Source organism: Gallus gallus, chromosome Z (genome assembly GCF_016699485.2).
Source record: "Gallus gallus isolate bGalGal1 chromosome Z, bGalGal1.mat.broiler.GRCg7b, whole genome shotgun sequence".
Taxonomy (NCBI): Eukaryota; Metazoa; Chordata; class Aves; order Galliformes; family Phasianidae; genus Gallus; species Gallus gallus.
The window spans coordinates 85,669,729-85,695,097 of NC_052572.1; the positions used below are offsets into that span (position 1 = coordinate 85,669,729).

The 25,369-nt window shown below is 53.4% G+C and overlaps 2 protein-coding genes and 1 long non-coding RNA gene across 13 annotated transcripts in view; 1 reads left to right on the forward strand and 2 right to left on the reverse strand.

Annotated features, from left to right (window-relative positions):
* Positions 1–231: 231 nt before the first annotated feature.
* GRHPR (glyoxylate and hydroxypyruvate reductase) lies at positions 232–5,481 on the reverse strand. Its single transcript, XM_424417.8, has 9 exons — positions 5,387–5,481; positions 5,148–5,278; positions 4,982–5,054; positions 4,546–4,662; positions 3,901–3,989; positions 3,240–3,344; positions 2,439–2,574; positions 1,974–2,104; positions 232–517 (listed from the first exon to the last, which is right to left on the reverse strand). Exons 1-9 carry the CDS (start codon positions 5,461–5,463, stop codon positions 396–398), a joined length of 981 nt encoding a protein of 326 aa, XP_424417.3. The 5' UTR covers positions 5,464–5,481; the 3' UTR covers positions 232–395.
* Positions 5,482–6,496: 1,015 nt separating this feature from the next.
* Positions 6,497–18,683, forward strand: LOC124417501. Of its 2 annotated transcripts, XR_006932384.1 has the most exons (3): positions 6,497–10,344; positions 10,930–11,096; positions 12,969–18,683. It is a non-coding gene; the product is annotated as an uncharacterized LOC124417501 (long non-coding RNA). The 2 variants fall into 2 exon arrangements; XR_006932383.1 differs by having other exon boundaries at positions 10,930–18,683.
* The window catches only part of ZCCHC7 (zinc finger CCHC-type containing 7), a 104,273-nt gene continuing 97,168 nt past the window's right edge, over positions 18,265–25,369 (reverse strand). For all 10 annotated transcript variants that reach the window (XM_015280801.4, XM_424418.8, XM_040655848.2 and 7 more), the window contains 3 exons: positions 24,462–24,557; positions 20,047–20,164; positions 18,265–19,621 (listed from right to left, as the gene is read on the reverse strand). In XM_015280801.4, the coding sequence (XP_015136287.2) occupies positions 19,176–19,621; positions 20,047–20,164; positions 24,462–24,557 (660 nt within the window). In that variant the 3' untranslated portion in view covers positions 18,265–19,175. The remainder of the gene's footprint in view (positions 19,622–20,046; positions 20,165–24,461; positions 24,558–25,369) is intronic.

Consider the following 25,369-nt stretch of genomic DNA (forward strand, 5'->3'; position numbering starts at 1 on the left):
GGGCGCAGTGAGGGCGGGCTGGGTTGGACGTGGGGATCTTAGGGTCCTTTCCAACCTTAACAATTCCGTGATGCTGTGATTCTGGATGAGAGCCGAGAGCTGCAGTAGAGAGCTGAGGGGGCCGCCTCCTCACGCTCACCTGAAGCGACAGCATTTCTCTTCCCCGCTTACAAGCACTTGTGGCGCCAGTGCCTGGAGGCCTCTCCTTCCCAAGTGAAAGGCACACACCACTGTCACTACTTCTCTTTAATAGCTACAGTGTGGTTCTCTTGCTGTGGATGCTGCTGACCCCTCAGCTGCAGAGCAGGGGCACAGGACCCACCTGCCCACTCCCCCAGGCCGGCGCGTGATGCCGTGTCCCTCACGGTGAGCTGGTGGTGATGCAGGCCCAGCCCTCACAGCAGCAGCTCGTGGGGCATAGGTTCGCCTCGCAGGCCGGCCAGCAGGTTGTCAGCAGCCAGCACTGCCATGGTGCTCCGTGTAGCATAGGTGGCACTCCCGATGTGTGGCAGGATCACTGCGGGCAAAGAAAGGGGCGTAAGCCTGAGCGCTGTTCAGAATATCGGGGCCTGCAGGCTCCTGGGTGTGCTGGAAAGGTACGTGCGGTGGCAAACAAGCCCACGGGCAGTGGGCTGTCACCAGAAGGCAGCTTTTGGTGATCTCCGAGGATGGAGGTCTCCACAACCTCTCCGGGCAACCTGTGCCACCACTCTGTCACCAGCAAAACGCAACCTACTCCTCTTAGGTGATGGTAAGAAACATGCCGAAGCTGCTTTAATGGCACATGATTAGAACATTAGCAATGGCTGGGTACTTGCCCGAGCTAGAGAAAAGCCTGCACTGCAGCCTCTGTCCATTTTATCACAGACAGCACCTGTGGGGAGCGTAGAAACGCAAACACCCGATGCATTGCTCAGTATGGGAGGTAGGAATTGGCCTCTGCCCCCAGGTAACAGCGACAAGATGAGGGGTGGTGGCTTCAAGTTGTGCCAGGGGAGGCTCAGGTTGGATATGAGGACAGACATCTCAGAAATGGAGTGGAACAGGTTGCTGGGGGAGGTGGTGGAGTCACCTTCCCTGGAAGTGTTAAAAAACAGGGAGATGTGGGATTGAGCGACGTGGTTTGGTGGGGACGGGTTGATGGTTGGACGTGGCAATCTTAGCGGTCTTTTCTAACCTTAACGACTGTGTGATTCTATTTCAGCAATGGACATCCAGTCATGGGCACGTCCACATTTTCATCCTGACCTCCCAATGACTTGTCTACCGAAGAGATTTTTTTTCTCAGCCAAAAAACATCCTTTCTTGACAGAGGCATCTTGCTGCCTTCTGCACCCTCACACGGAATCCTGGTCCTTCAGATGAAGGCATGCACACAGCATGACCAAACCAAGCACTCGGGTGCACAAGAGGATGCTGTGCACTGGCTCAGTGCAGAGCAGGTTGTCCAGGTGAAGCACAGACAGCAAGGTAGGAACGGGCACCCTGACATGCTAACAGCAACAAAGCTGCAGACAACCAGAGTTACTCTTTGCTTAGAGACGAGTGCTTCCTCTGTGTTCCATTTCTGCCTGTTTTCTGCCTCTAGGTCTGCCCTGCCTGTAACTGAGAGCAGCACCTGCTCATATTAAATTCCCTCATGAATTTCAGCCCGGCTTACGGAATGTAGATCCATCTGAAAGACGTTAAAAGACAAGCCGATCTCAACTGCTTTCTGGAGTACTGAAATATCTCCAAGGTTACTTTAGATTGCATTTATAAGGCCTTTAACAGCTCTCCACGCAGCACAACCGTCACCTAGACGCTGCTTGAATACATGATTTTCCTTTCTGCCGCAAACACTGAAGCTCTTGTTCACCATCTGCAGGCCCCCAAGGAAATCAGCCAGCAGGCCCTCTGCCTTGACAGCAGAGGTGGCTCTCCAAGCAGGAGGAGGCAGGGCAGGGGCCAGGGCAGCCAAACACACCGCTTACCACAGTTCCTGAGTTTGAGCAGAGGGTGGTCGGTGGGCAGTGGCTCCGGCGTTGTGACATCCAGGCCTGCAGCTGCAATTTGGCCACCGACTAACGCATCATACAGATCTTCTTGGTTCACCACAGCCCCTCTGGAAAAACAAACAACAACACAAAAACAACAGGGAGATGGGCTCGCACAGCTCCCACAGAGTCAAACCAGCCCCTGCGGTCATTGGCGCATCCATCCCCCTGGGGCTGCACACAGGGCCCTGGGCAGGGACAGCACCTGTACCCCCTCCCCAGTCAACTCCTCCTTACTCTGGATCCCAGGAGCCCTCACAATGGACAGAGTGGGCTGCAGGGTGTGCAAATGGCTTCACCACGCTGACTGCACACGCTGCACGGACTCACAAAGCGCGCCCCACAGCTGGCTCACAGCACCACGGCCACCAGCAGGGTGCCGCAAGACGGGGCTGCTGTCACCTGCTCGTGTTGATGAACACAGAGGTCTTCTTCATCCTGCTGAAGAAATCCTTGTTGCACATTCCCTGGGTGTCCGGAGTCAAAGCGCATGTCACGACGACAAAGTCCGACTCCTGGGCCAGCTTTGTGAGAGGGACTGGGAGGAGAAACACAGGTCACAGCTCTGCTCATGGGCATCACCAGGATGCCTCTGCAGCCCTTCTAACACGTAAGGAGCACCAGAGAGAGAATGCTGCCCTGCAAAGGCTTTGCCAGCCTTTTTCTGTGAATGGAGAGACACGAGGTCAGGAAGACACCGAATGAACTGCACTGAGATACTGCTACAGATGCAATCACGGTGCTTTGTTTTTATATCAGAATTTATCCAGAGTGACATCCAACAATCAGCCGTCTGCCCCAAAGGGGGGGCTTGGATTGTTTTTCGTGTTCAGACAACAAAGTACCGCCACGACAGTTTATATCTGTTCCTACATATAATCTGCCATCCGTTTCTACAGTACAGGCACTGACTCGTGCCACTTCCACTCCTGGGCCAGAGGACAGCAGCTTCCTCCGAGCAGTGGAAAACACGAGGAGCATAACAAGGTCTAGCAATCACTATGCATCCAGAGTACAAACTGGACACGTGAAGGCTTTGGACTGAAAAGCGAGCACTTGGTGCAGGACTCGGGACTCTAGCAGGCCTGCAGAGAAGTCCTGTGTGCCAGCTGAGATACTCCCGGGATCTGCTGGACCGTCACAACCACGCTAAGAGCAACAAGTTGAAGCCCGCGTTTGTCTTGTTCCATTCATTTTTCTTACCAAACTCAGCTTGAAACTCTGCAGCATTCTCTGGTCTCGGGCGACTTCCAGTGTACAAAAAGTTCTTGACCCCAAATGGCTTCAGACGGCGGGCGACCGCCTGCCCTAGGAATGAGAGGGAAGATGCGGTGCACCTTGCAGCGTGCGAGTGCTTTGGCTGGAAGCCCAGCAGCTCACGGAACACATATCTTGCCCAAGGGCCTCTGCAGTGTGCCCAGCCAGGACTGCACCCGTGAGACTGCCTTCTGCAGCTCCTCAAGGGAGCGAATGCTCAACCCTGGGATATCAAACCCGAAGCCACTTTAGGCAGCAAGCCAGAACGTGAGGAAAGAAAGAGCAACCCGCTGACAAAGTCAACAGTTGAACGGGTGCCAAGCAGACGGTCCTGTACTTTGTCAAGCTTTCTGTTTGCTTAACTGAAAGCCAGGAGGCCAATGTCCAGTTTGCTGTAGCATTTGGGTACGGTGGACGCATGCGAATGAGTAAAAAGTCCTAAGGGTTACGCCTGATGGATCAAGAGCTGCTCAGAGTGGCTCCACCCTCCCTTGCTGTTCTAATAGATTCCAAATAAGTGAGCACAGGGGACAAACCTTGGCTGAAGCTCTGGAAGCAGCCTGCTGTCAGCAGGAGCACACACACCTGGTGCAGGACACGCACTTACCTATTCTCCCCAGACCTATGATGCCGACCGTACTACCAGACAGCCCGTAGCCACACATCCACAGGGGCTTCCAGGTCGTCCAGCCACCGCTGGCAGAGAGAGTGAGAAGGAAAGTGATGTTAATAAAGCAGCAGGGGAAGGCCTGCCTCAAAACCTGGGGCTTGGGCAAGAAAATCACGAACCACAACACTGCAGAAGGCGAACTCCTCTGCCACCGATGGGCCATGTGCACCCTGCTTCCAGACACCTCTGCTGTCTGCAAGTCTGCTCTAACTGCATGCATCCAGCAGCAGCCTCAGGGCTGGCTGAACTGACGTGCTGCTGAGCACAGCCCTGGGACAGCAGCTGGGCAGAGAACTCTGACCATGTCCCCAGAACCCCAGAGAGGACTCGGTGGCTCTCAACCACTGATCACCTATCTACAGCACGCACAGAGGTGCTCGGAGGAGGTTCTGCCCCTTTAGCAGCCCTTGAACGACTTGTTTCCACACCACAGGACTGCCGTGGACTCTGTGTTACCCCGCAGTGCCAGCGCGGTGGAACTCCAGCTTCAGCCCCATGTCATCTGTCAGGCTTCAGGCGCATCCTCCCGCAGCGCCCGACCCTCTGCAGCCCCAGCCCCAGCTCACGGCTGCACGTACTCACGTCTTCACCTCCGAGACCGCCTCCGGCAGCCGCCGGCACGTGGCGAGGAGCAGAGCCACGGAGAGCTCCGCGGTGGCATCGGTCAGGACGTCGGGGGTGTACCCCACGCGGATCCCCCTGCAAGGAAAGCACCGGGCTCAGCCCTCCGACGTCAACGCTGCCGACCCCAGCATGCAACCTCTGCGCTTCTGGGATAGACCCCCGCTAGGAGCTTAAGCAGCCACGGGGGGACATCCCTCCTGCCTGCCGCCCCCACCCCGAGCGCTTCCAGCTGGGGCCTCGCTGCAGCACAAGGGCACGACCGCCTTTGGGCTCCAAGCTCTGGGATGCGGGGGTTGGACCGCAGCCCCCCGCCTTCCCTCCCCTCCCCTCCCGGCCGGACGGCGCGGTCACGAAGCGGCGCGCACCCGGCGCGGCCGCACGGCACCGAAGTTACCGCTTCTTGATCTCGTCCAGGGCGAGGTGGTCGAACCCCACGGACATGGTACTGATGACTTTCAGGCTCGGCCCTGCAAAACACCGCCGCCCACCCCTCCGTCAGCTCCGCACCGACACCGCCGCCCCCCTCCTCGCCCAGCCCCGGCCCGGGGCCGCGCACCCACCAGCGGCATCCAGCACCTCGGCGTCGATGCGGTCGGACAGGAGGCACAGCAGCCCCTGCTTGCCCGCAACCCCCGCCAGCAGCTCGCGCCGCGGGACGGGCTCCTCCGAGTCCCACTGCTGCAAGCGGCACCTGCGGGACACGGCCGTCAGCGGGGCCGGACTCCATCCAGCATTCAACATTCAACATTCAGCATTCAGCATTCAGCATTTCCCCCGACCCGGCCTGCCCGGCGCTCACCCCGCCGCCTCCGACAGGACCCGCATTCCCTCGGCCGGGATCCGCCGCGTCACGAACACCGCCATCGCCCGGCGCATGGCCGCCCCGCAGCGCCCCCGCACGGCCCGCGGGGAGCCCGGCAGCGCGGGGGGGGGAGGCGGGGAGAGGGCTCGGCAGGCGGCGGTGCGAGCGGGGTGAGCGGACGGGCTCCTCCCTTCGGTGATGCGGGGCGTGGGAGCGCTCGCTGAGTTTGGTGGGGGAGACCGCCGCTGGGGCTTTCCCTGGAAAACGAATCCCCCGGGGTGGCAGAAACGTCGGAGGTTCCGTTCCTGTAGCGCTGCTCGTGGTGCAAATGCCAAATGTACGCGAGATCGCTGCTCCCGACTGGTTGCGCAGCCCGCGGAGAGGAGCGGAGATAATAACTGTTAGGATACACTCCGACCCGCGGCGGAGCCATCGCAGCCCCGCATCACGAAAGGTCGCTGCGACGCCGGGCTGCCTGCGGTGGTGCACGGAGCTCTGCCCGGCTGCGGGAGTCGAGGCAGGTCCGCGGTGCACGTGGCTCGGATGGAAGAACACAGGAGGCGTGCAGGCGCACACTCGCACGTGTGCCTGCCTGCACGCGTCCTCGGGCTCTGTCAGGCTCTCCCCAAATCCCTTGCAGCCTCCACGAGCCCTCTGCGGAAGCTCTGAGGCTGCCGCCCGCTGCAGCAGAGCTCTGTCTTTGACCCCGCAGCGGTGGCGATGATGTCCTTCACGCAGGAGGGACTCCTGGAACCAAACGGCACCGGCTGCTGCAGTGGGGTGCTGTGCCACCCGTGTCAGACGACGGTGACAACGTGTGCTGCTCTTGGTGGGCCCTGGGTGCGTCCCTGTGCCACTTGGCTGCTCTCTCCCAGCCCGCTCCCACACGCAGGCTGCCTGCTGAGCTGCAGCCCCCCCTCACTTCCAGTTCCCGAGGCAGCGTGTGAGCACGGCTCTGCCATACAGGAGGCCCAGCGGGGCGGTGGGGTGGACCCAGCCAGCACCTGTGTCTCCTAGCAGAGCACGCCCAGCTCGCAGCAGGACTGGCATTATTGGCTGAGCGGAACAGGCGGCTCCACCTGCAGCTCCAGCGTTCACCTCCTGCCCGGATGCCCGGAGGGCTCGCAACACGCCAGCCCCACGCGTGGCCTGCACAGCTGCCTGCTGCCCTCGTGGAGGAGGATTGCTGCCACCGGCAGGGCTTCTGCCCTCCATCACCACGTCGGAGATACGGGCTGTCACTGCCTGACGGGGGCTTAGCGAGAGAGCTGGAGAGAGCCGCAGTGTGCGGCTGTCTGATCTCAATGGCTGGTTTATTTATTTCTGTGGTAAACCCAGAGAGCGGGGGACTCGCCGTGCTTTTCTCTGGCACGAATGGTCTGTGCTGTGTGAGCTATCGGCTTATCTAACAAGTCTGTGTGCTGCCGGCGGGATTTTCCTTTATCACGATGCATGCCTGCTCCTGCCGTCAGCGCGCTGTCAGATTAGGCCAGCAGAGGCCATTGTACTTTTCCATAATTGCTTGAAATTTCATTGTGCCGTGTGGAGCTGAGTTATCGTGAGCACTGACATCTCCCTCTCTTATCAGGTGAGAATTCGTGCCGGCGGTGTGTGCTGTCCAGCATATCCCTGCACTGCTGCTGCAGCACGGCGACGGATCCTTTCCCTTTTCCCCCTCCCCCCCCCAGCACTGCCCACCAGGCCATCCTGCACAGCCCTGCACTTTGGCTCTCCGTGTGACCCACTTGCTGCCCGTTCTTTGTTGGTCAGAGCTGCTGACAGCTGCACCTCAGGAAGGCTCTGAAGCAAAACCTTTCTGAGAGGCAAAATGAGAGAGAGGGGTGGATGCCAACTCCTCCCCTGAGCTGTGCTGGCGGACAGGGCAGTGAGGGCTGCACGGCACAGCCCAGCAGCAGCAGGACGCCTGGTCTGGCCCCATTCTGCCTCACTGTAGGGCAGGAGCTGTTGCTTACAGGGCCGCACCATCTATCCTGTCTGATAGCAAAGGGGCATGAGCTCGGGATGCCAGCAGCTTGCTCCGTGAGCTGTGAGCAGGAGAAGGGTCACCGGGACCTCTCCGCGTGACGTGGCAGCTGTGAGAAGTAGGGCTGTGAGAAGGGTCGGATAACCTAAACCTGTGGGTTAATTTGCTATGCAGCTGCCTCTGGCGCTGCTGGCCCTTTGCCCTTCGGTTGCCAGGTAGGCTGAGGGCTTTGCAGAGCTCCCTGGGGTGCTGCAGGCCTCGTAGGGACATAGGGACGTGACCCTGCCATCGTCTCTGGTGGTGAGCCCTCACTGGGTCGCTCCACCAAACACCTCCTGGCTCCCCAGGACCAGGATGCCTATAGGGCAGTGCAGGGGAGCAGGACCAGCGCGTGGGAGCACCCCACCTCCTCACCAGGCCAAGGCTGGGCTTCACCTGCCCTGCAAGCCCCATCCCATCCCTCTCCGAGCATTCCCTGCTGCTGCTCTGCCTCCTGGCTCTCGGCAGAGGGGATCCTCTCCTCCATCAGTAGGAACCCATCCGTGCGCCAGGGGCAGTTACCTGCGGCAGGGCTGGGGAGAGGGACTCGGTGCAGCGCAGGAAGCAAGCTGCTGCTGGCAGTGGGGCAAAGAGAGAGCAGCAGGCAGATGGCATGAATATTAGTGCATGGAAATGACGAACACTCTGAGAATTTCCCAGCGCTCTCCTGGCTGGCTTGGGCCCGCTTTTATAATTAATTTATGGAAAGCACCTAAGTTGGGAATAAACACCATCTCACAAATCCCTCCTAATCTCCGCCTGTATTTTGGAGCGATACCCTGAAGGTATAGTTTCTTACAATGATTAAACTGTTTTCCTTTTCAGAATTAAAAAGGGTTGGGTTTTTTTTTTTTTTTTCCATGCGATTGAGCAGAGCATTAGTGGTCAGGACCGAACGCAGGCCTGTTTTAGATGCAATCCATTGTTGCGAATGCCCGGATGGGGCATTTCTCCCCCAGGCTGCCGGATGCCAAATCTGTCACTGTTTCCATTTCGGATTCGTGTATTTTGAAGCGAAATGTGATTTGATGCGTTGTCAGTCACCTGATGGCTCAGAAGCACTCGGGCGTTAGCATAAACCTGGGAACTTCCTTTAGAAAAGAGACGTAATTTTCATCGAGCTGTTGCTTCCCACTGGTGAGGGAAGCAAAACCCCCTCCCTGGGGCAGGATGTGCAGAACATGCCCGGGAAGGTGTCTGTGCAGTGAGGGTGTGGGATGTGTGCATGCTGCTGGGTCTCCGGGCTCATGCAGGCGCTGCAGCGTGCTGTGCGGTGCAGCTCTGTGTGCCAGAGGAAGCCTGCAAAGGCCCGGGCTCAGCTCTGCATTTGGCTGCTGCCTGCACGGAGGCTCCCACCGCTCCCGAGGGGCCTTCTGATGGCTGGAGCCATGGGCGGACCAGGGCACCTGCATGGAGCTGAGAGCTGGGGCCTCCTCTGGCAGCGAGATCCAGGCGGCATCTGTGGACATGGGGTGGGCTCTGCAGCGTGCAGGGAAGGAGAAGCCTTTTTGTTACGTGCCTCATCAAGTCCTGACATGGAAATCGAGGTAGGAATTACTCAGGGCGCAACCTGTCCCTCTGATTTGGCCTTTGTGGCTCAGTCATGCATAGGAGAGGCCTTTTCCTTGTCCCCTCCAGCAGCATCTCCTTGTAATGGCTAATGGAAAAACATTGCAGCGGCGAAAGATTCTCTTACTCTCATAAACACAATGACAAGGCTAATCTGCAGCAGGAGCGGGTGCCCAGCCGCACGTCTCGGCTGAGTGCCTCCCTTGGATGTGCTTTGAGTCGGGCAGGTGACGGAGCAGGAGGCAGCCAGCAGCAAAGCCCAGGCCTGGGGTGCCCACTCCGTGCTGCTGCCTGCGTGCCCTCAGTGACAGCCTTGCAGGAGCCCAGTGTCTCCCTTCTATGCATGGGGAGTGCTGGGTTTTAAGGCGTCTTTTCTGTTGCTTTGGGAAGAAGAGGGCGCGAGGAAGACCAGGCGTGGCATCTGGAACACCACAGCCGTAATTAAAATGCTTTGGAAGGTATTTCACTCCTACAGAGTAAGAGATCGCTTTGAGTATTTTGCCCCATTCATTGCACGCTAGTTAGATGTGAGTGTTTTTGTCACGTGGATATTCGCTCACCTGCAGTTCACTAACCTGACAGTTAAACGCATATTTAAACGTGCATTTATATACCCTTTAATGCGTAGTAATTAGCTGGTAGAAAGAAAAGATGTCTTCTGGTCTTGAAAGGCAACAGGGGGAGGGGTGATGGCAGAGCGCTGCGCTGGCCCCCGCCTGCACCGGGGCAAGTGTTGGGTGCCTTCCCATCACGGTGACCGTGTTGTGCTGCAGAAATATTGAGTGGTATTGGTCCCAACACGGACCCTTGAGTGACAGCACCTGTTACTGGTTTCCATTTGGGCACTGAGCCTTGGACTCACTGGATGCAGCCGTCCAGTCAATTCCTTATCCATCTTACAGTCTGTCAATCCAAATAATCTCTCTCCCATTCAAAGACACGAATATCGTAGGAGACCACATAAAACGTCTTGCAGAAGCTGAGTTGGACGACCACCAGCTCTTCACTTTTCAGTCCACTGCAGAAGGCCAGTAGGTGAGTCAGGCACGATTTGCCCTTTGTGAAGCTATGCCTGCCCTCTCTATCCATCCCGCTGTCCTCCACATGCCTTAGCGTGACTTCCAGAAGGATCTGTTGCACGATCTTAGCAGGCACTGGTTTAGTCTGGCAGGTCAGTAATTGCCAGGACCCTCCCCAGGAGCCTTCTTACAAATATCTGTGATGCTCCCGTTTCTCCATTCAGTGGAGACTTGACCTGACAGCCGCGAGTTCTCAGATGCGATGGAGAGAGGCTGAGCAGCTACGTCAGCCACTTCCCTCAGGACCCTGGGATGTATCTCACCCACGGACCCCATGGAACGCTGTAAGTTCAGGTTCCCGAGGCACTTTTAGAATCTCATCTTCTCTTGCAGTGCAATTCTTGCGCTGATTCCCATCCCTCATGGGACGGGATGGGCACCCATCCCCGGTGCCCTTTGTTTTTGAGACAGAAAAGCTTTGGGGCAGGAGGTCCTGCACCCTTTGCCTGCTGCGAGCTAGGGCAGCTTTCCTGGACCACGAGGGGAAGGAGCATCAGCCCCACACGTGGGGGATTCCTGTGGGGTGTCCCAGCAGCGGGGTCCAGAGGCAGGAGTGCAGCGTCTCTGCTCGGATGTGGTGATGCTTTCAGCAGTTGGTCTGGCTGCGGGCTTGTCAGAAACAATGCACTTACTGTACAGTACCAGATTGTACATCTCCGGGTTAATTGTAAAACTATAATACAAAGGACGTCAGGGGTTTGCTGGAGTTAAATTTTAATAGCAAGCCAGCACCCCTTTAATGACATTTTATACATTTAAATTGGGCATGATCCCTTTGGGAACAGTAATTTTATTCATAGAGATTATGTCTAATTTGAATATAAAAACACCACTAAAAAGATATTGGATTTGCTATTTTTCACTTGCAGGAGCTTTGGATTCCAATCTTCCCAACTGACTGGAATACAGTGGATTAAAAAAAAAAAGTAAGTTAAGGAGAAATAAAAGCCAACAACCCTCATCAAGCACCATCCGCTGCTCCTTGGCACTTCCCCGCACAGACAGAGGTGTTTGCCTGTTTCCCGCAGCAGAGCAGGTGGGTGACATCAGGTCTTTCACCTACCCACCCTTTGGCTGAGCTGCTGCCTCCGTCTGCCTGGCAGCTGTGACATCCATTGGGCAGCGCCAACAAATGGCCATAGGCTCGACACTTCTCCATGTCGAGATTCCTGACTCTTCTGTCAAACTGGCGAGGTAGTTTGGGGAGGGTTAGGGCTAGGATTGGGTTGTGTCAGAGTTAGGTTTTGGGTTAGCGTTAGGATTACGTTTAGAACTAGGGTTGGGATGGGACTGGGCTTGAGTAAGGGCTATCATTAGGGTTAGGGCTCACCTCCCCCCTAGGAAAAGGCAGGGAGCCCTGCTGACCCCTTGCTTTGTGGGCAGCAGGCTGTCTCGCTTGTCTTTTCTTACTACTACAGACTCACAGATTTAAAACCTATGTGTAAACTTCACCAGGCTGCAATTACTGCCCACCACGAGTAAAGCACCCTTGCACACAACCAGCCCCAAGGGGAGGGCATGCAGATGCACCCGGGTGGCTTCTGCAGGCTGCTTCCAGAGAGCTCTGTCATCCTTGCAGAGGGTGCTGCTCCTGGAGAGGTGTCTGTCTGGTATCTGGTCTTTGCCATCAGACAGCCGCGTGGGGATGCTGAGCCACATCTGTGCACGCCTCTGTTCTGGTCGACCCTTGCTGTGCAAAGCACATGCTTGCCCCACTCAGTGCTGCAGGAGCTGCTGGAGGAGGAGGGCAGCGGGCTCAGCACGGGGGTGTGCCAAGGAAACACAGCCCCACTCCCACCCAGTGACATGAATGAGCCAGCAGGGTTTCACACCCCTTGGATGACTGGGAAGGCCCTGAGCGCAGCGGGTTACTGGAGCACAGCACTGTGATGTTGCTAAGTTAGCACACCAGGTTCTGTTCCACCCTCCCCGAGCAGGGGCCATTCCCTTCAGCACAGCGGAGGTGATAACAGCGCTGACACTGATGTGTGCCTCCGCAAGGCTGCAGCCTCATCTCCGAGACAGGATAAACTGTTTGGCCTTTGGACAAGATTATTTCTGTTCGGAACAGGATTGTTATCACTTAATTGAAAATAATTATCCAATGCAAATTGGCTTCAAGTTGGCAGGCTGAGTTGAAGAGACTGCACGCTTCCAAGCTGTCCTGAGCAGAGCTGTGCCAGGCTGCGTGGGGCACAGTGAGAGATGGGACTGCCAATGGAGCTCTGTCTGCACTGCACAGGGATTTGCCTGTCTGGCCTGCCCTGTGCACCCAACAGGGACATGTGCGGCCCTGTGGTGGGCTCTACGCCCCCTCACTGCATGCTGTGAGTTCCATCTGCACAGCAGTGCCAACACAGCACCAGGAGGGCTCCAGTGCAACCAGCGTCCCTGGCATGCCGATCCCAAGTGTAACGGGGAGTGTTAATGAGCCAGCACACTGTCCTCAAGTCTGCACCTCAACTGCTGCACACAGAGTGTGCTTGTGGGTGTCACAGCTACACTCATGTCCTGACAAGGGGACAGCTGGTGTCACAGACAGCCTAGTCCTGAGCCAGGGATACAGAAACCCTCATGGAACCAGACACAGACACAGAATCATAGAACCTTTTCAGCTGGAAGGGACTCTTAAAGGTCATCTAGTCCATCTTCCCTGCAACAAACAGGGACATCCACAGCTCCACCAGGTGCTCAGAGCCCCATCCAGCCTGACCTCCAATGCCTCCATGGATGGAGCTTCCACCACATCTTGGGCTCCGAGGTTCCAGTGCCTCACCATTCTTATTGTAAAAAACCCTTCTTCCTTATAGCCAACCTACATCTCCCCTCCTTAACTTAAAACCGTTTCTCCTTGTTCTTGCACAGCAGACCCTGCAAGAGTCTGTCCCCCTCTTTTGTTCCCCTTTAGATACTGACGGGCCGCTCTCATGTCTCCCAGAGCCTCCTCTTCTCCACGCTGCACAGCCCCAGCTCTCAGCCTGTCCTCCTAACGGAACGGAGCTGTTCCGTCCCTGGGATCCTTTTTGTGGCCCTCCTCTGGATGCGCTCCAGCAGCTCCACATCCCTCCTGTGCTGAGGACCCCCCGTGCGGCTGCAGTACTGCTGGTGGCTTCGCACATCCTGCTGAACCTCTTCCCTCCCACGTGCGAGCAGTCGGCCATCCGCGGTGCTGCGTGTCGGTGTGCTCGCCTGGCAGTTCCCAAGTGTGACCACGGCACCCCGCGCTGCTCTGCGGTTCAGCGCCTGCACACCAGGCACGGTGTGCCCACTCGGCATGCTGCGAGCCCTGTGCCTGCTCTGCCCATCTTCGGCCTCTCCCTTTTCTTTCTTATTTCTGCCTGAACGGGTTCGGATGAGACGAGACCTCCCCGAGTGCACACAGTGCCTCCGCAGAGGCACGGATCCACCGCAGAACGCTGAGCTCCCGCAGCACCCTTACGAGGTTTGGCCCGGCTGCTCGGTGCAAGATTAATTAACACAATATTTAAACGCAGCTCCATCAGGAGTGCAAAACACTTCTATGGAAATCTCCGTCAGGAGCCGGCAGAAATGAGAGTGTGCTTTACCTGGCGGAGCACAATTAGACAATTAGACAGTCAAATATTGTCCTGGTTAAAGACTATTAATTTTCCTTACATTTGTCATGAATTAATTTTTTTTTTCTTTTTTTTTTCCCCTGGCTGTATAAACAGTGTTTCATTTATAAATACAACCGCTTCCTTTACACTGAAAAATTAAATTTGCTCTGATAATGAACCGAGGTGCTAATAATCATTTTGCAATGCAAAAAAGTGCAATTACTGCCCGCCGTGCCTCACATTGGCGCCGACACAAAGCCTGTGGCTGCCAGCCTGGGCTCCGGGCAGCACCCGCTGCATGGGACCACAGTGCTGTGCCTCTCCTGACCCTCACCAAAGCCGTGGGTCTCACATCCGAGCTGCAGTGCCCACACGGAGGGGCACGGGCTTTGCACGACGCGTGCAGGCGAAGCTATGGGACAAAATGAAGAAGCACAGCGCACAGAAAACCCAGCAAAATCTACTGCAAAGCTCTGAGCGCACAGTGGGACGAGGAGGAGGGAGAACCGTCTCTGGCCACGGGCCGGCATGGAGGTATCTCCTCTACAGTGGGACATTTAGAGCTAAGCCCTTTGGAACGGGATAACAGTGAATTCTTATGGGACCTCGTGCTTGGGAAGTCGCAGTGCCGGAGGCCAGCTCTCACAAAGAAAGGTGGAGAACAGCTGCAATGAGAGGAGGAGACCCATCTGTCCGAGGCAGGGCCAGGAGGGCACAGCAACGCCGCCAGCACAGCCCCGTTCTGACATCAACTCAGTGGCCTCAGCAGTGAGCTCTCAAATGCTGGATGCTGCTCTTGCCTGGTGCTTCCTCTGGATGCGGTGTGACATCGGAGCGCGTCCCCTTTGTGCCTGCAGCTCAGGGCTCTGCTTTGGAGCACGCGAGGCAGCTCCGGGCAGGCATGCAGCACTCTGGCATTGGCAGCCACACAGGGCAGCTTCCATCACCTGAAATGCATCAGTGCTCCCATAGCTCCACGCAGCGCTGCTCAGGCATGCCTGGTCAGATGAAATCCCACGTGATTCTACCACACATACGTACAAAGGCATCAGCTATTGTGTATGCATACGTGCCTAGTACATACGTGATTATAATAGACGTATCCATACATTTTAGGCAGACGTCGGTGAAACGAAGGATTCAAAGAGGAGCCCACCCATCTGCTCCTCTCTGTTAAGAAAAAAAAAAGTCATTAATTCTTTCCCAATGCACACAGGTATCCCGCAGAGAAGCACGCCTCAAATCGCAGCACTCCTTCCTTCCCCAGCCTTGCTGCAGCAAATCATAGACCGAACGCTCCCTTCTCCCCTCTTACTCCAGGGACGGCTGCCCCCATTACCAAGCAAGACTGCAACCTTTTGATCCATCCATCTTGTCTCTTCCACCCAGCCCAGGCTGAGCTACAGCCACTTATTTATTCACGCAATGTAGGTTTCCTCATGCTGCTTCACCAGTGCACATCAGCTGTGACCTCGAGTCTCTGCCCTCTCCAGGGATAAGCATGTTTTTTAGTCCCAGGCATCTCCGGAGCAAAGAGTGACAGTTCTTTAAGGGAGGGAGTAAATAGCAGGTGGGAGGAATGACAGGCTGAAGCACATTTTAGCTTAATAGGATAAAATGGAGCTTGATGGAAGCAGCCCGGTCTGCAAGTCATCAGGTGCAGAACGGAACTTCAGCGCCGTGCTTTCCTTTAAATAGCCGCAAATGTAGCAAGGTCTTTTGCTGGTAGAAAATGCATCAGTCCTTGTTGCTTTCAGCATCCCACCCTCTCCATCTAATGCAAATTCAACTTTGCTACTGTTGCACTAACCTCTGTACGATTAATTAGCTGCTCAACAGAAAGCCAAATGATAGTTACAGGAGGCATGGACAGCAGCCTGCCAGGATTAAATGCCACCAGTTTTGGTTCAAATAGCACAAGGAAGTGACCCATAAGTGGAGCCCCGCACTGTGGTTAGGGAGAGCCGAGCACCTGGACTGCACACTTGGCATGGGTTCACCAGCAGGTAAAGCAGAAACAACTCCCTTCCTTGTCCGTGCAGCTTACCGATAGGCAGGGCACAGATCTGCTCCTGGCTGGGTGTATGCAGTGTCCAACACTGTGGGATTCCATCTCCTGGGAAATATGGTTCCTGCTACAGCCCTGCTGGTTGACATGAGGATATTAGGAAGATCGGATGGGTATTGGGAAGAATTTCTCCTCCAAAAGAGCGTTCAGGCAGTGGCACAGCTGCCCAGGGAGGTGGTGGAGTCACCGTCCCTGGAGGTGTTCAAGAACTGTGGGGATGTGGCACTGAGGGACGTGAGCAGTGGGCACGGTGGGGCGGGTTGGGGTTTTCTTTGAAGCCTTTTTCAACCTGAGTGATTCCATGATTCCATGAGGCAGGTCCCTTCTGTCTTGCTGCATGGTTCTTCTCCCACATTTATGAAGGCTGCAGCACTCAGTGCGAGGTTTACGATGGTTATGTTAATGCAGGGCCAGGAATTTGAGACAAACAAATGCAAGCCTAGGTTGGAGAGCAGTTACTGCAGGCACAACAGGACAGTCCAACGCATGCAGGGCGGTGTAGCTATCTTGGTTCTTCTGCTCTTCTTAACATCAGCAGTGCCTGGACATGGCCACGTCTGACACTGCTCCACCCAGCAGAGGAGTGGGACATTGATGCTTATGTGGCAGAGAGGGCAGGGCCGATCTGCTCAGAGACTACTGCAGAATGGGCCCTCAGCAGCCCACCTACACATCTGCTTCCTCAGAAATCTCTTTTTGCCTGCAGCTCGTGTTTGTTCAGCCCCTCCTCAAAGCCCTGACAGTGAGGCTCCATCCCAGCTCAGACAATCTGCTGTGGTCCTCTGCTATCCTTACCGTTTCGAGGTCTGTGTCCTTAGCGTTTTATCCCCACCTGCTGTATGTTAACCCTGTGCTTTGCTGCCCCACTCACTCCATTTTAAGAAAGCCAGTCCTCCGCTGAACGTTATTTTCATGCTTGCTTCCCTCTAGGAGGAAGAAAAAAAAGCGCCTCATCCATTTCCATTTTTTCTTGCTGGCTGCATTATCTGGAACCCCTCTGATTCTGTGCACTGCACAGCAGGTTTGCTCAATCTGGAAGTGCTGTGCCTGACAAAAGTCAGTACACGAGCTTGTATCTTAACATGCCATGACCTAAAGGGACTTGCAGCTAACACACTCCTTTGTATACACTGCTGCAGTCTTTTGTTCCATTTACCACAGCTTTGCTGCCTCACGTTCAGCCTGGGAGCTTTACTGCAGCCTTGCTTCCCAGTTGATTACTTCCTGGCCTTCATCTGCAGTGCTGTGCCCACTGGCACAGAGGCCACAACCTACGGGGCAGACTTCTGTGGGTCCACCCAGCCATTTGCATAAGTTACTGACTTTGCTTAAATTCTCCACCATTGGCTTCCCAAGATAGTTCAGGCACATACTTGAATCTAAAAAAGTCCATAAGAGTCCAGTGTCAAATAGGACTGCTTAAGGTCACTGAACCTCAGAGGAACCACTCAGTTTGGACTCCTGGCTGATTTAATTCCTGTCAGAGTAGCTGGGGGCCTCAGATGGAAGACTGAGGAAAACTCACCTGTTCCACATCACACTGGCATTGCACGTGGGCCACTTGTAGACATCAGTATCTCTGAAACAAAGTGGCTACCCTGACTTGTACATCAGTATCTGCACTATTTGTTTAATACAATTATTACACAGAAGCATAGAATCGTTCAGGTTGGAGAAGACCTCTCAGACCATCCAGTCTAACCATCCACCTACGACCAATACTGCCCACTAGCCACGTCCCTAAGTACAACGTCTAAATGATTCTTGGCCACCTCCATGAATGGTGTCCGCACCACCTCCCTGTGCAGCCCATTCCAGCACCTGACTGCTTCTTCTGAGAAGAAATTTTTCCTAATATCCAACCTGAACCTCCCCTGGCACAACTTGAGGCCATCGCCTTTCATCCTAACGCTGTGTCCTGGGAGCGGAGGCCAACTCTTACCTTGTTACAGCCTCCTTTCAGGGAGTTGAAGACAGCGATGAAGAAAGGAATTTCAGACACCAGCACGAAGGCACTTACTCAAAACTGGGCACTGGGTTCTGAACAAGATGTCCTTGACAGTTCTCAAGCACAATGTAGGTTTAGGTCTGCTCCAAACAGCTCTGGACAGAGATGGTACGGACACTGAAATACCCGTGCTGTCATTTGAGACCCTACCAAACAAAAAGCTGGGGAACTTACGGAGAGTGGAACAGTACTGGTTAGAAAGATAGCCCCCATTTTTCTGTACTGCAATGCCCTCCTGGTTTCTCCTCCTTGTATACCCATGCATTTGCACACGTTACAGACTCTTTCCAACTCTGAAGTACAACTCTAGCCAAAGGCCAATTTCTTGGTAAGAAGAAAGAGAGGACATCTAACTCTGCGAAAACGTGCTGGTAGCTGCTTCCTCCTGCTTAACAGAAGTGGTGGTATACCGCAGTACAGATCCTGCCTCAATAAAACCAGGAGATCTCCTGTCTTTGCTGCAGTTTCAGCTCAACATAAGGGAAGCAGATACTGTGTTCTCAAGTAGCTCCGCTTGCCAATGAAAGACAGTGTACAGCAAACCGATGGCTATGGATATCCCCCACGTAGATTTTTATTTGGATTATTCATTTGGTCAAGCATTTGCTATTACAAAACTTTAAACAACGTCCAATTCCAGAGTACAAAAATAACTGTCTTACAAATAAATTTAATTATTAAGTTTTAAGCACTGTGTCTGGAATCAAATACACTCTTCACGCTCTACCATTTCTGCAGACACAACTCCCACACCAAGGGGAACAGTGACAAATCTAACATGAGATGTAAACTCTGCTATATTTTCTCATCTGCTTTCTCCTGCTGTTCCAACCAGCCAGCAAAGAGACGGAATGCGGTCAGTCAGAGCCTGCCCATGCTTGGCACCCAGAGCTGTGGCACTGATGGTGGTGGGCCTACACTGCAGAGTGAGGTGGGAGACTGTCACTTCCCAGAGTGTAAAGCATAACCTCCACAGCACCTTCCAGAAGGGACATGAGTGCAACCTGGAGAGTGGCTGATGGGAACATGCACATCTCCACACATGGACCCCAGCTCCTGCCAATGTGAAAGCTTCCCTTCAGCGTCAGCACGAGCGCTGTGCCAAGATCCCCCTATCAGAGCTACATCTCACCAGCAAAGAAAGAAATCCTACCCAAAGCAGCACGGGCCTTCCCCAGCCCAGCCCCTCACATTACAAGCAAATACAGCAAACTTACACTAGGACTGCTGAAAAAGTGCAGTTATTCCAGACACAAATATTAAATGCTCCCTGCCAAGAGAACAGTGCACAACAGACAAAGCATCTCCTCTGGAAATAGAGAGGGATGCTCCTCGTGTGACTGGGGCCTGGCGTGTCCCCCAGACTCAGGGACATACTCTAATTCAGTGTGTAAGGAGTGACAAAAACTAAAAACAGGCAGGCTCAGGGCCAGCAACTGTCAGTGCTACCCACCTACCTCCTCACCAGAAGGAGGATTTCTGTTTAGACTTTTTCCTCCTCTGTTTAATAAGGAATAAATTCTCATTGAAATCAGGACTGGCATCTCTCTGTTTTTTCCTTTTCTTCTTCCTTTTAGCAGCTTCCAGAAGTTGCTGGCCGTGCTCCTTCTTGCTGCCAAATGCCTGGAGAATGGACTTGTGATGTTTTTTGCTGCCCCTGGATGTCTGCTTATGATGCCCTCTAGGGAAGTCATCCTCCATCTCGTGGCCCCTCTCAACATCACTTCTGTGCTTTTTTGCTCTCTGTTTGTCTGCCCGGGATGATGACTTTCTCTTCCTGCGACACTCATCTTTGTTGCATTTACTGTGCTCCTCCCAGGGCTTCTTCTTGCAGCTGTGCCCTCCATGTTTCTCCTCCTGCCATGGTGTCTCTGGCTGCACTGGCAGAAGGCCAGCTTCTTGCAGTTCTGCAAAACAGGTCAGCTCACTTCAGTACGTGCAATGAAAACCCGAAGCCCCGTGCCGCAGCCACTGCAGTTTTCCCCGCACGTGGCATCTCTGTTTGGTAGATCTTTTTGGTGGTCCACAGACAAGAACCTCATCAACTCACAGTTTAAGCCTCCTCTTGCTAGTTTATTACCACTCCAGTGTCAGCAGAACGAAAACATCTGACAACACTCACCTAGGGGCTTTGACATGACACATCTCCATGGTACACAGAAGAATAAGGTCACAGATCTCTTACTACTTACTCCTGGACTACCTCTTCAAATTCCTATAGCTTTTCCCAAGGCACGGAAACAATCTGGCAGTATTTCAGAAAGCAGCAAGCCCGGGGGAAAATATTTCACAGAACTGAGAATAAAAAGGGATCTCCCAAAGTGTGCTGTACCTGCAATCTTTCTTTTTAATCTGTTTGCTCTCCTCTTGAGGTCACATTCGTCGTCGTAGTAGTGGATGAAGGGAGAAGCAGGGAACATGCTCCCACGCATGCGCTTTTCTGAGCACTCCTGCAAAACACATTTGAAATCACTAGGTGAGGCTGGGTTGCGATTTCATGGGAAACAGAACGAGCTGGATTCTGCAGGTGCTGCAAGCAATTCATTAAAAACCGATGGTGCTACTGATGATTCTACTGATTTTCAACAGTTCTTTCGGCGCACAAAGAAAAGCATGCATTCCACGAACCAACCTGCAGCTCCCTTGCAGCAAGTGGAAGGACTCACGTGTCCTCCCATAGTTATTACTGACCCACACCAGTCTTCAAGGCAGAGAACTAGAAGCAGGTAGACACCAGGGGAACGCTATGCCAACCACGCTGCTAGATCCAGGGCTCAGGGGATCCTGACAGGGCTGTGCCAGCTCCCACTGCTGCCACTGCAGCTGGCTCTCCGGCACGACCACAAGCCTCATCTCCTCAGGTCAACCCCTCCAGGTGCAGGGGGGCTTTTTAAACCCGGATCCCTTGGAGGGAAATGCGTGTGCAGAAATGTGGCACATTCAAAAGGCGTGGTGGGGGTTTAATAAACCACGAGGAGCTTTTGCTCACTGTATCTCCGCGCTATCTAAGCAGCTTTCCTTCCTGCATTTGTGACTTGTGCCCTACGAGGCCTCTAAGACTCCCCGTCCCCATGTGCCCTTCTGCACTCTCCTCTCTCCCTTTTAGAAGAGCGACGCATAAAAAACGCATTTCATACGTTATTTCCTATCCTCACCTCAGCTTTAAATGGCCTTCGCTTGGCTGAAGTCAAATGAAGAACGGCGTTATTCTCTGCAGTGTCCTCCGAGAGAGCACTGCTGGGTCAGACCGGATTTCACTCTGCACACCTCAGCCACTCAGTGACCACAGGCACCCGGCACACCCCGCAAAGACACCGCCCCACTGACCTCCCCCGGGTCCCCACTCACCTCCTCAGGTTTAAGGGGAGAGGAAAGCAGTGAAATGAATACGTCTGCTTCGTGTGAATGGCACCTAACTAAGAGCGGGCTCTGTGCTGGGCACAGGGCTGTCTGCCTGCCTTGAACGGAAGAAAACGTAAGCATTTCCACAGAGCTTACCGCAAGCAACATGGACTGGCTTTATGCAGAAGCACCTCAAGACACATTTCTCCTTCTGCAATAACTGTGGCTGGGATGCTACACAACATCTTCGGCTCGCCCTGCAGAACTACAGCCCTTCACCACTTCCCATTTTTGCTCGCTTGTTGACAAGGGAGCACGAGTGAACTGAATGCGTGCGCCACCAAAATTAGCACTTCTCTTTTCTGCTGCAACAGAAAACTTCACTGGAAAATCAACTCAGCCACGTCCAACAAGCACCGAGCAGTGCCCTTCCTCCCAGGTAAGCTTTGTACTGTTCAATACTCTTGGGACAGTGTTTGCCATTGGAGGGGGCATGCAGAGGATGGAAAGCAGAGCCTGCTACCAGCCTGCAGGAGGAATTTTCCGTGCGATCGGCATATTGTGATGTGAATGCAAAGCACATCTGTGGTTGCTGGTCAGCTCCTTATCCCCGCTGCCTTAAAAGCCTGCTGCAGCCTGAATAACGCAAGGGGCTGTCCACAGTTAATTTGCTTCCTCCTTAACTTTCCCACACGGATGTCCCACAGAACGAGCACATCATCTTTGCCATGGACTCTGAAACGCAATGGTTTGGAGGTGCGGATTGCTTAAGATGGACTGTAACGTGAAGTCTACTAAAGAAAATAAGATTATTTTCCCTTGTTAGCCCCGTAGCTCATACTGAGTTTAAAAATACAACTGCACTAATAAATAACACAGCAAATACAGTAAACGTAATTGCCAGGTGTCAGAACCTTTGGCAGCTAATGCCATTGTTACCTCAACTTCTGCAAAACTCCCCCGTGTGCTCCACAGTGACCTTCTCACACAAACTGGTGCAGTTAACTCCAGGATTTACCAGCTTTGCTCTTGCCCGAGTTGCTGGGAGAGGTCTCCCCAGCCAGGCTTCTAACAGAGAAAGAGAACTTCAAACGTTCCTAAGCCAGATTAAATGGCAACGTGGAAAGAAGCAGGCTGCCACGGGAAGCACTAACTGTGTTCTGCGCACCCAAGACTAACAGCAGCCCTCTCTTCTTGGTAGCCTGTTATTCCTCTGCTTTCGATGCTTGGGAAAGGCAATGCAGGAGGGTTCCTGCAGTGCAGAAATGGGAAAAAAAAAAAAAGGTTGAGAGGTGCTTATCATCACCAGTAATGCTTACTGATAACAACACTCTAATAGAAACAAACAAACCACCAAAAAAAAAACCCAAAATCCCTCCAAAAAACCCACGCTTTTTTCCTTTATTAATTACAGCCAGGATTTTCAACCTCTGACAGGGCTGCTCGCTGCATGAGTACAGACACTGATTTGGACCTCAGTTTTCTTAAGTCAGTGAGAGCTACCAATCTCACACGTATTGCCTGTCCAGCTGCATCTCCGTAAATATGCATAGCAGGCCACCAGCCCCATTTCTACAGCCATTTGCAAAGAGAAGGTTTAGTGATTTGATGGCAAATACCCAGTGATCGTGATATAACGCAATGCACACCTGGGATGCTTCTCTGTGTGCAAACCGAAAGATCTGGTGAGAATTTCTGCCCTTCTGCTTTATTACTGACTTCTCAGTTTTCATTCAGTCACTGCTGAGGCTATTTCTGCTCCTTGTATGCTAGGGAAAATACTGACTTATCTTTAATATTGATAGCTGAAAATGTTGCTCCTGACTCACTTTATTCCCTTACTCGTGTTATACAATTTCTACATCCAAGTAATGATTATCATCTCCTCCCAGGAATGTACTAATTATTTTTAAAGCTCATTTGTAACCATGTGTTGCTGCCTTCCTCGAATGCCATTTCTGGGGGGGAGTTCAGTAAACTGCTCCTCATTCACTGCCAGCAATGAGTTCCACTTTTTGTTCAAGCACGTCAATCCAGGTCTCACTGCATATCTTCATTTCAGTGTATATACATCACTGGCTGTGGCTGTAGTCTTGTTAAACAGGATCCGTTTCAGAGCTGCCTTTATGGAAACTTTAATTTACTGAAGTCTCACATACCAGACAGAACAAGATGGTTCTTGCGACTGAACTGCCAAGGTCTTGCACTGTCATCACACGTGGAGCCATGTCTTGAGCAGACACCCTGCATGCAAAGTCAAGGACTTGGACTCACGTACCGCAGCCAAGGCCATGCCTGCAGTGCTTGCATTTCCCACAGGTAACACCAGGCTGCTGATGCCTCTTACCTAGCTTGGACTGCAAGAGCCACTTATTTCCTGGCTCTTCCAAGGCATCTGTGAAGGCAGCAGCGTCTCCATAATACACACAGCAGCCTCAACATACTGCTCAAAGAGAATGCCTTCATTTGTCTCCAAAGACTGCCTGACATTAGAATTTTTCTTTCCTCCTCTTTCAGATCAGCCAGGAGAACATGCTAGCAAACTTGCCCTGCCTGTCCCACTTATTATCCACACAGATTAAAAATTCAGATGAAAACAGTGGCATGCTTTTCAGGAGTGAACACACAGAGCAGGCAAGAAAGAGGAAGGGATTTGCAGACAATTTACTCTCTCTAAGCAGTAGGAAGCAATAGACTTAACCAACACACGTGTAACACTCATTTCCTACAACACTTGTGGCTACTGGACTTATTAAAAAAAAACCCTCCGTCTTCTGAGCTAGATATCTGCAAGGCCAGAGCTGCACTTGTCAAGCCGGGAGGCCAGAAAAGGTGATAAAGGTCTGGAAGTAATCCTAGAAGATGCAGCACAACTCCAATTTTGACCACTCATGATCACCACCTCCGCACCTTACAGCACGCCATTAAGCTTAATTCAGCTGCTACGAACTGGCATGCTCAGAAGAGGCAGAAATGGAGAACTCCTAGAACAGAAATTCCAGTTGCTGGGCTGACTGCTGTAGACAACCTTCTGTGATGTTGAGCGTGGCAGCAAGGTACTACCTTTTCATTCCATAAACCACGTGAAAAACGGGAAAAAAATACACCTCTGTTTAGTAACTGTCCGCTACGTATTCTTCCTCCCTACAGACCCACTTAAAAACCAAACCAATAAACCTGACATAGTAACTTCTCTTTCTTTCCACGTCTTTAAGATTAGATGGGCATAATCACTGCACAGCGGCCTACGCTGATTTCATCAGTGCTGCAGACTGACAAATGTTTCATTAGAGCACCCCGGCGTGCAGCATGAGCTTGGCTCCTCCAGCCATGACCTGTGGGAGAGGGATGAACTTCTATGCCAGAGATGCAGCCAGCACTGAGGCAGAGGCTGCTGAGACTTACATATCCAAAATGTCCTTTCCGGGAGCAGTTGTAGCAGTACACGGCAGCAGAGTGCTCGGAGTGGGAACTGGCTGCCTTGATTGGTCCAGGGTTTGTCTGAAAGAGAGAAAGCGATGACAGTTGGGTCAGGCGGTGTTCCAAAAGCCGAATTAAAAATGAATTAAAGGACTGCGTAGTTTTACTGTGCTTAAATCAATCCATCCCTACTTGCTGTTGAAGTACTGAGTTCAAAAAGAACCACTCTACTGACATTTCTGCAGTTACGTAGAGCAATTTAACCCTGAGCATCACAGATGAGATGGAAAGAGGCACGCTCAGTATCCACTCCACCTGGCCACGTTGTTTTGGCTCTGAATACGAGCACGTGGGCTGCTGATTTATCTGCCTCCCCTCCTCCCTCCCTCCCAGCCTTTGCTGCCTCTCATGCACGCCCTGCAGTCCCCGTGGGAGGGATGGGGCCACCAGGTATTACCCTCACCAGCTGCATGGGGCCACAGCTGTGCGCTGCAGAACCCATTCCTGCTAGCAGGGCTCGGAGCAGTATGGCACAGATGTGACAGAGACACAGCACCTCCACTGGCTGCACCCCCGAGCCTACACCTGATTCCAAAAACCATATGAGGAAGCACAGTCACTAAGGAAGAACCTGCCAAACTTCTCAAGACAGTCGAGGGCTTTTTGTCTTTAAACCCTTATGACTGCACTCATCCACTGTGAAAGCCACTGTGTTCTCCTGCACAGCCTCCAAGAATGACAGCAGTGCTTTGAAAGCAGGCAGAAACAACAGAAATCTTCTCACGCCAAGTTCTGGTGGGTAGGGTCAGCCTTGGCCTTAAGGATGCGTTGCAAATTTATGCTCCCCAGATCGTATTTACTCAGCAAAAGGAGACTGAAGAGGGCGATGCGTC

What these genes read in the sequence shown, in the direction of transcription:
- GRHPR (XM_424417.8), bottom strand. Translation starts at nt 5,463, where the DNA reads ATGCGCCGGGCGATGGCGGTGTTCGTGACGCGGCGGATCCCGGCCGAG. An exon ending in CATAGGTCTGGGGAGAATAG is followed by an intron (nt 3,345 to 3,900) that starts GTAAGTGCGTGT and finishes TCTCATTCCTAG; the next exon opens with GGCAGGCGGTCGCCCGCCGT. An exon ending in GTGTTCATCAACACGAGCAG is followed by an intron (nt 2,105 to 2,438) that starts GTGACAGCAGCC and finishes TTGTTTTTCCAG; the next exon opens with AGGGGCTGTGGTGAACCAAG.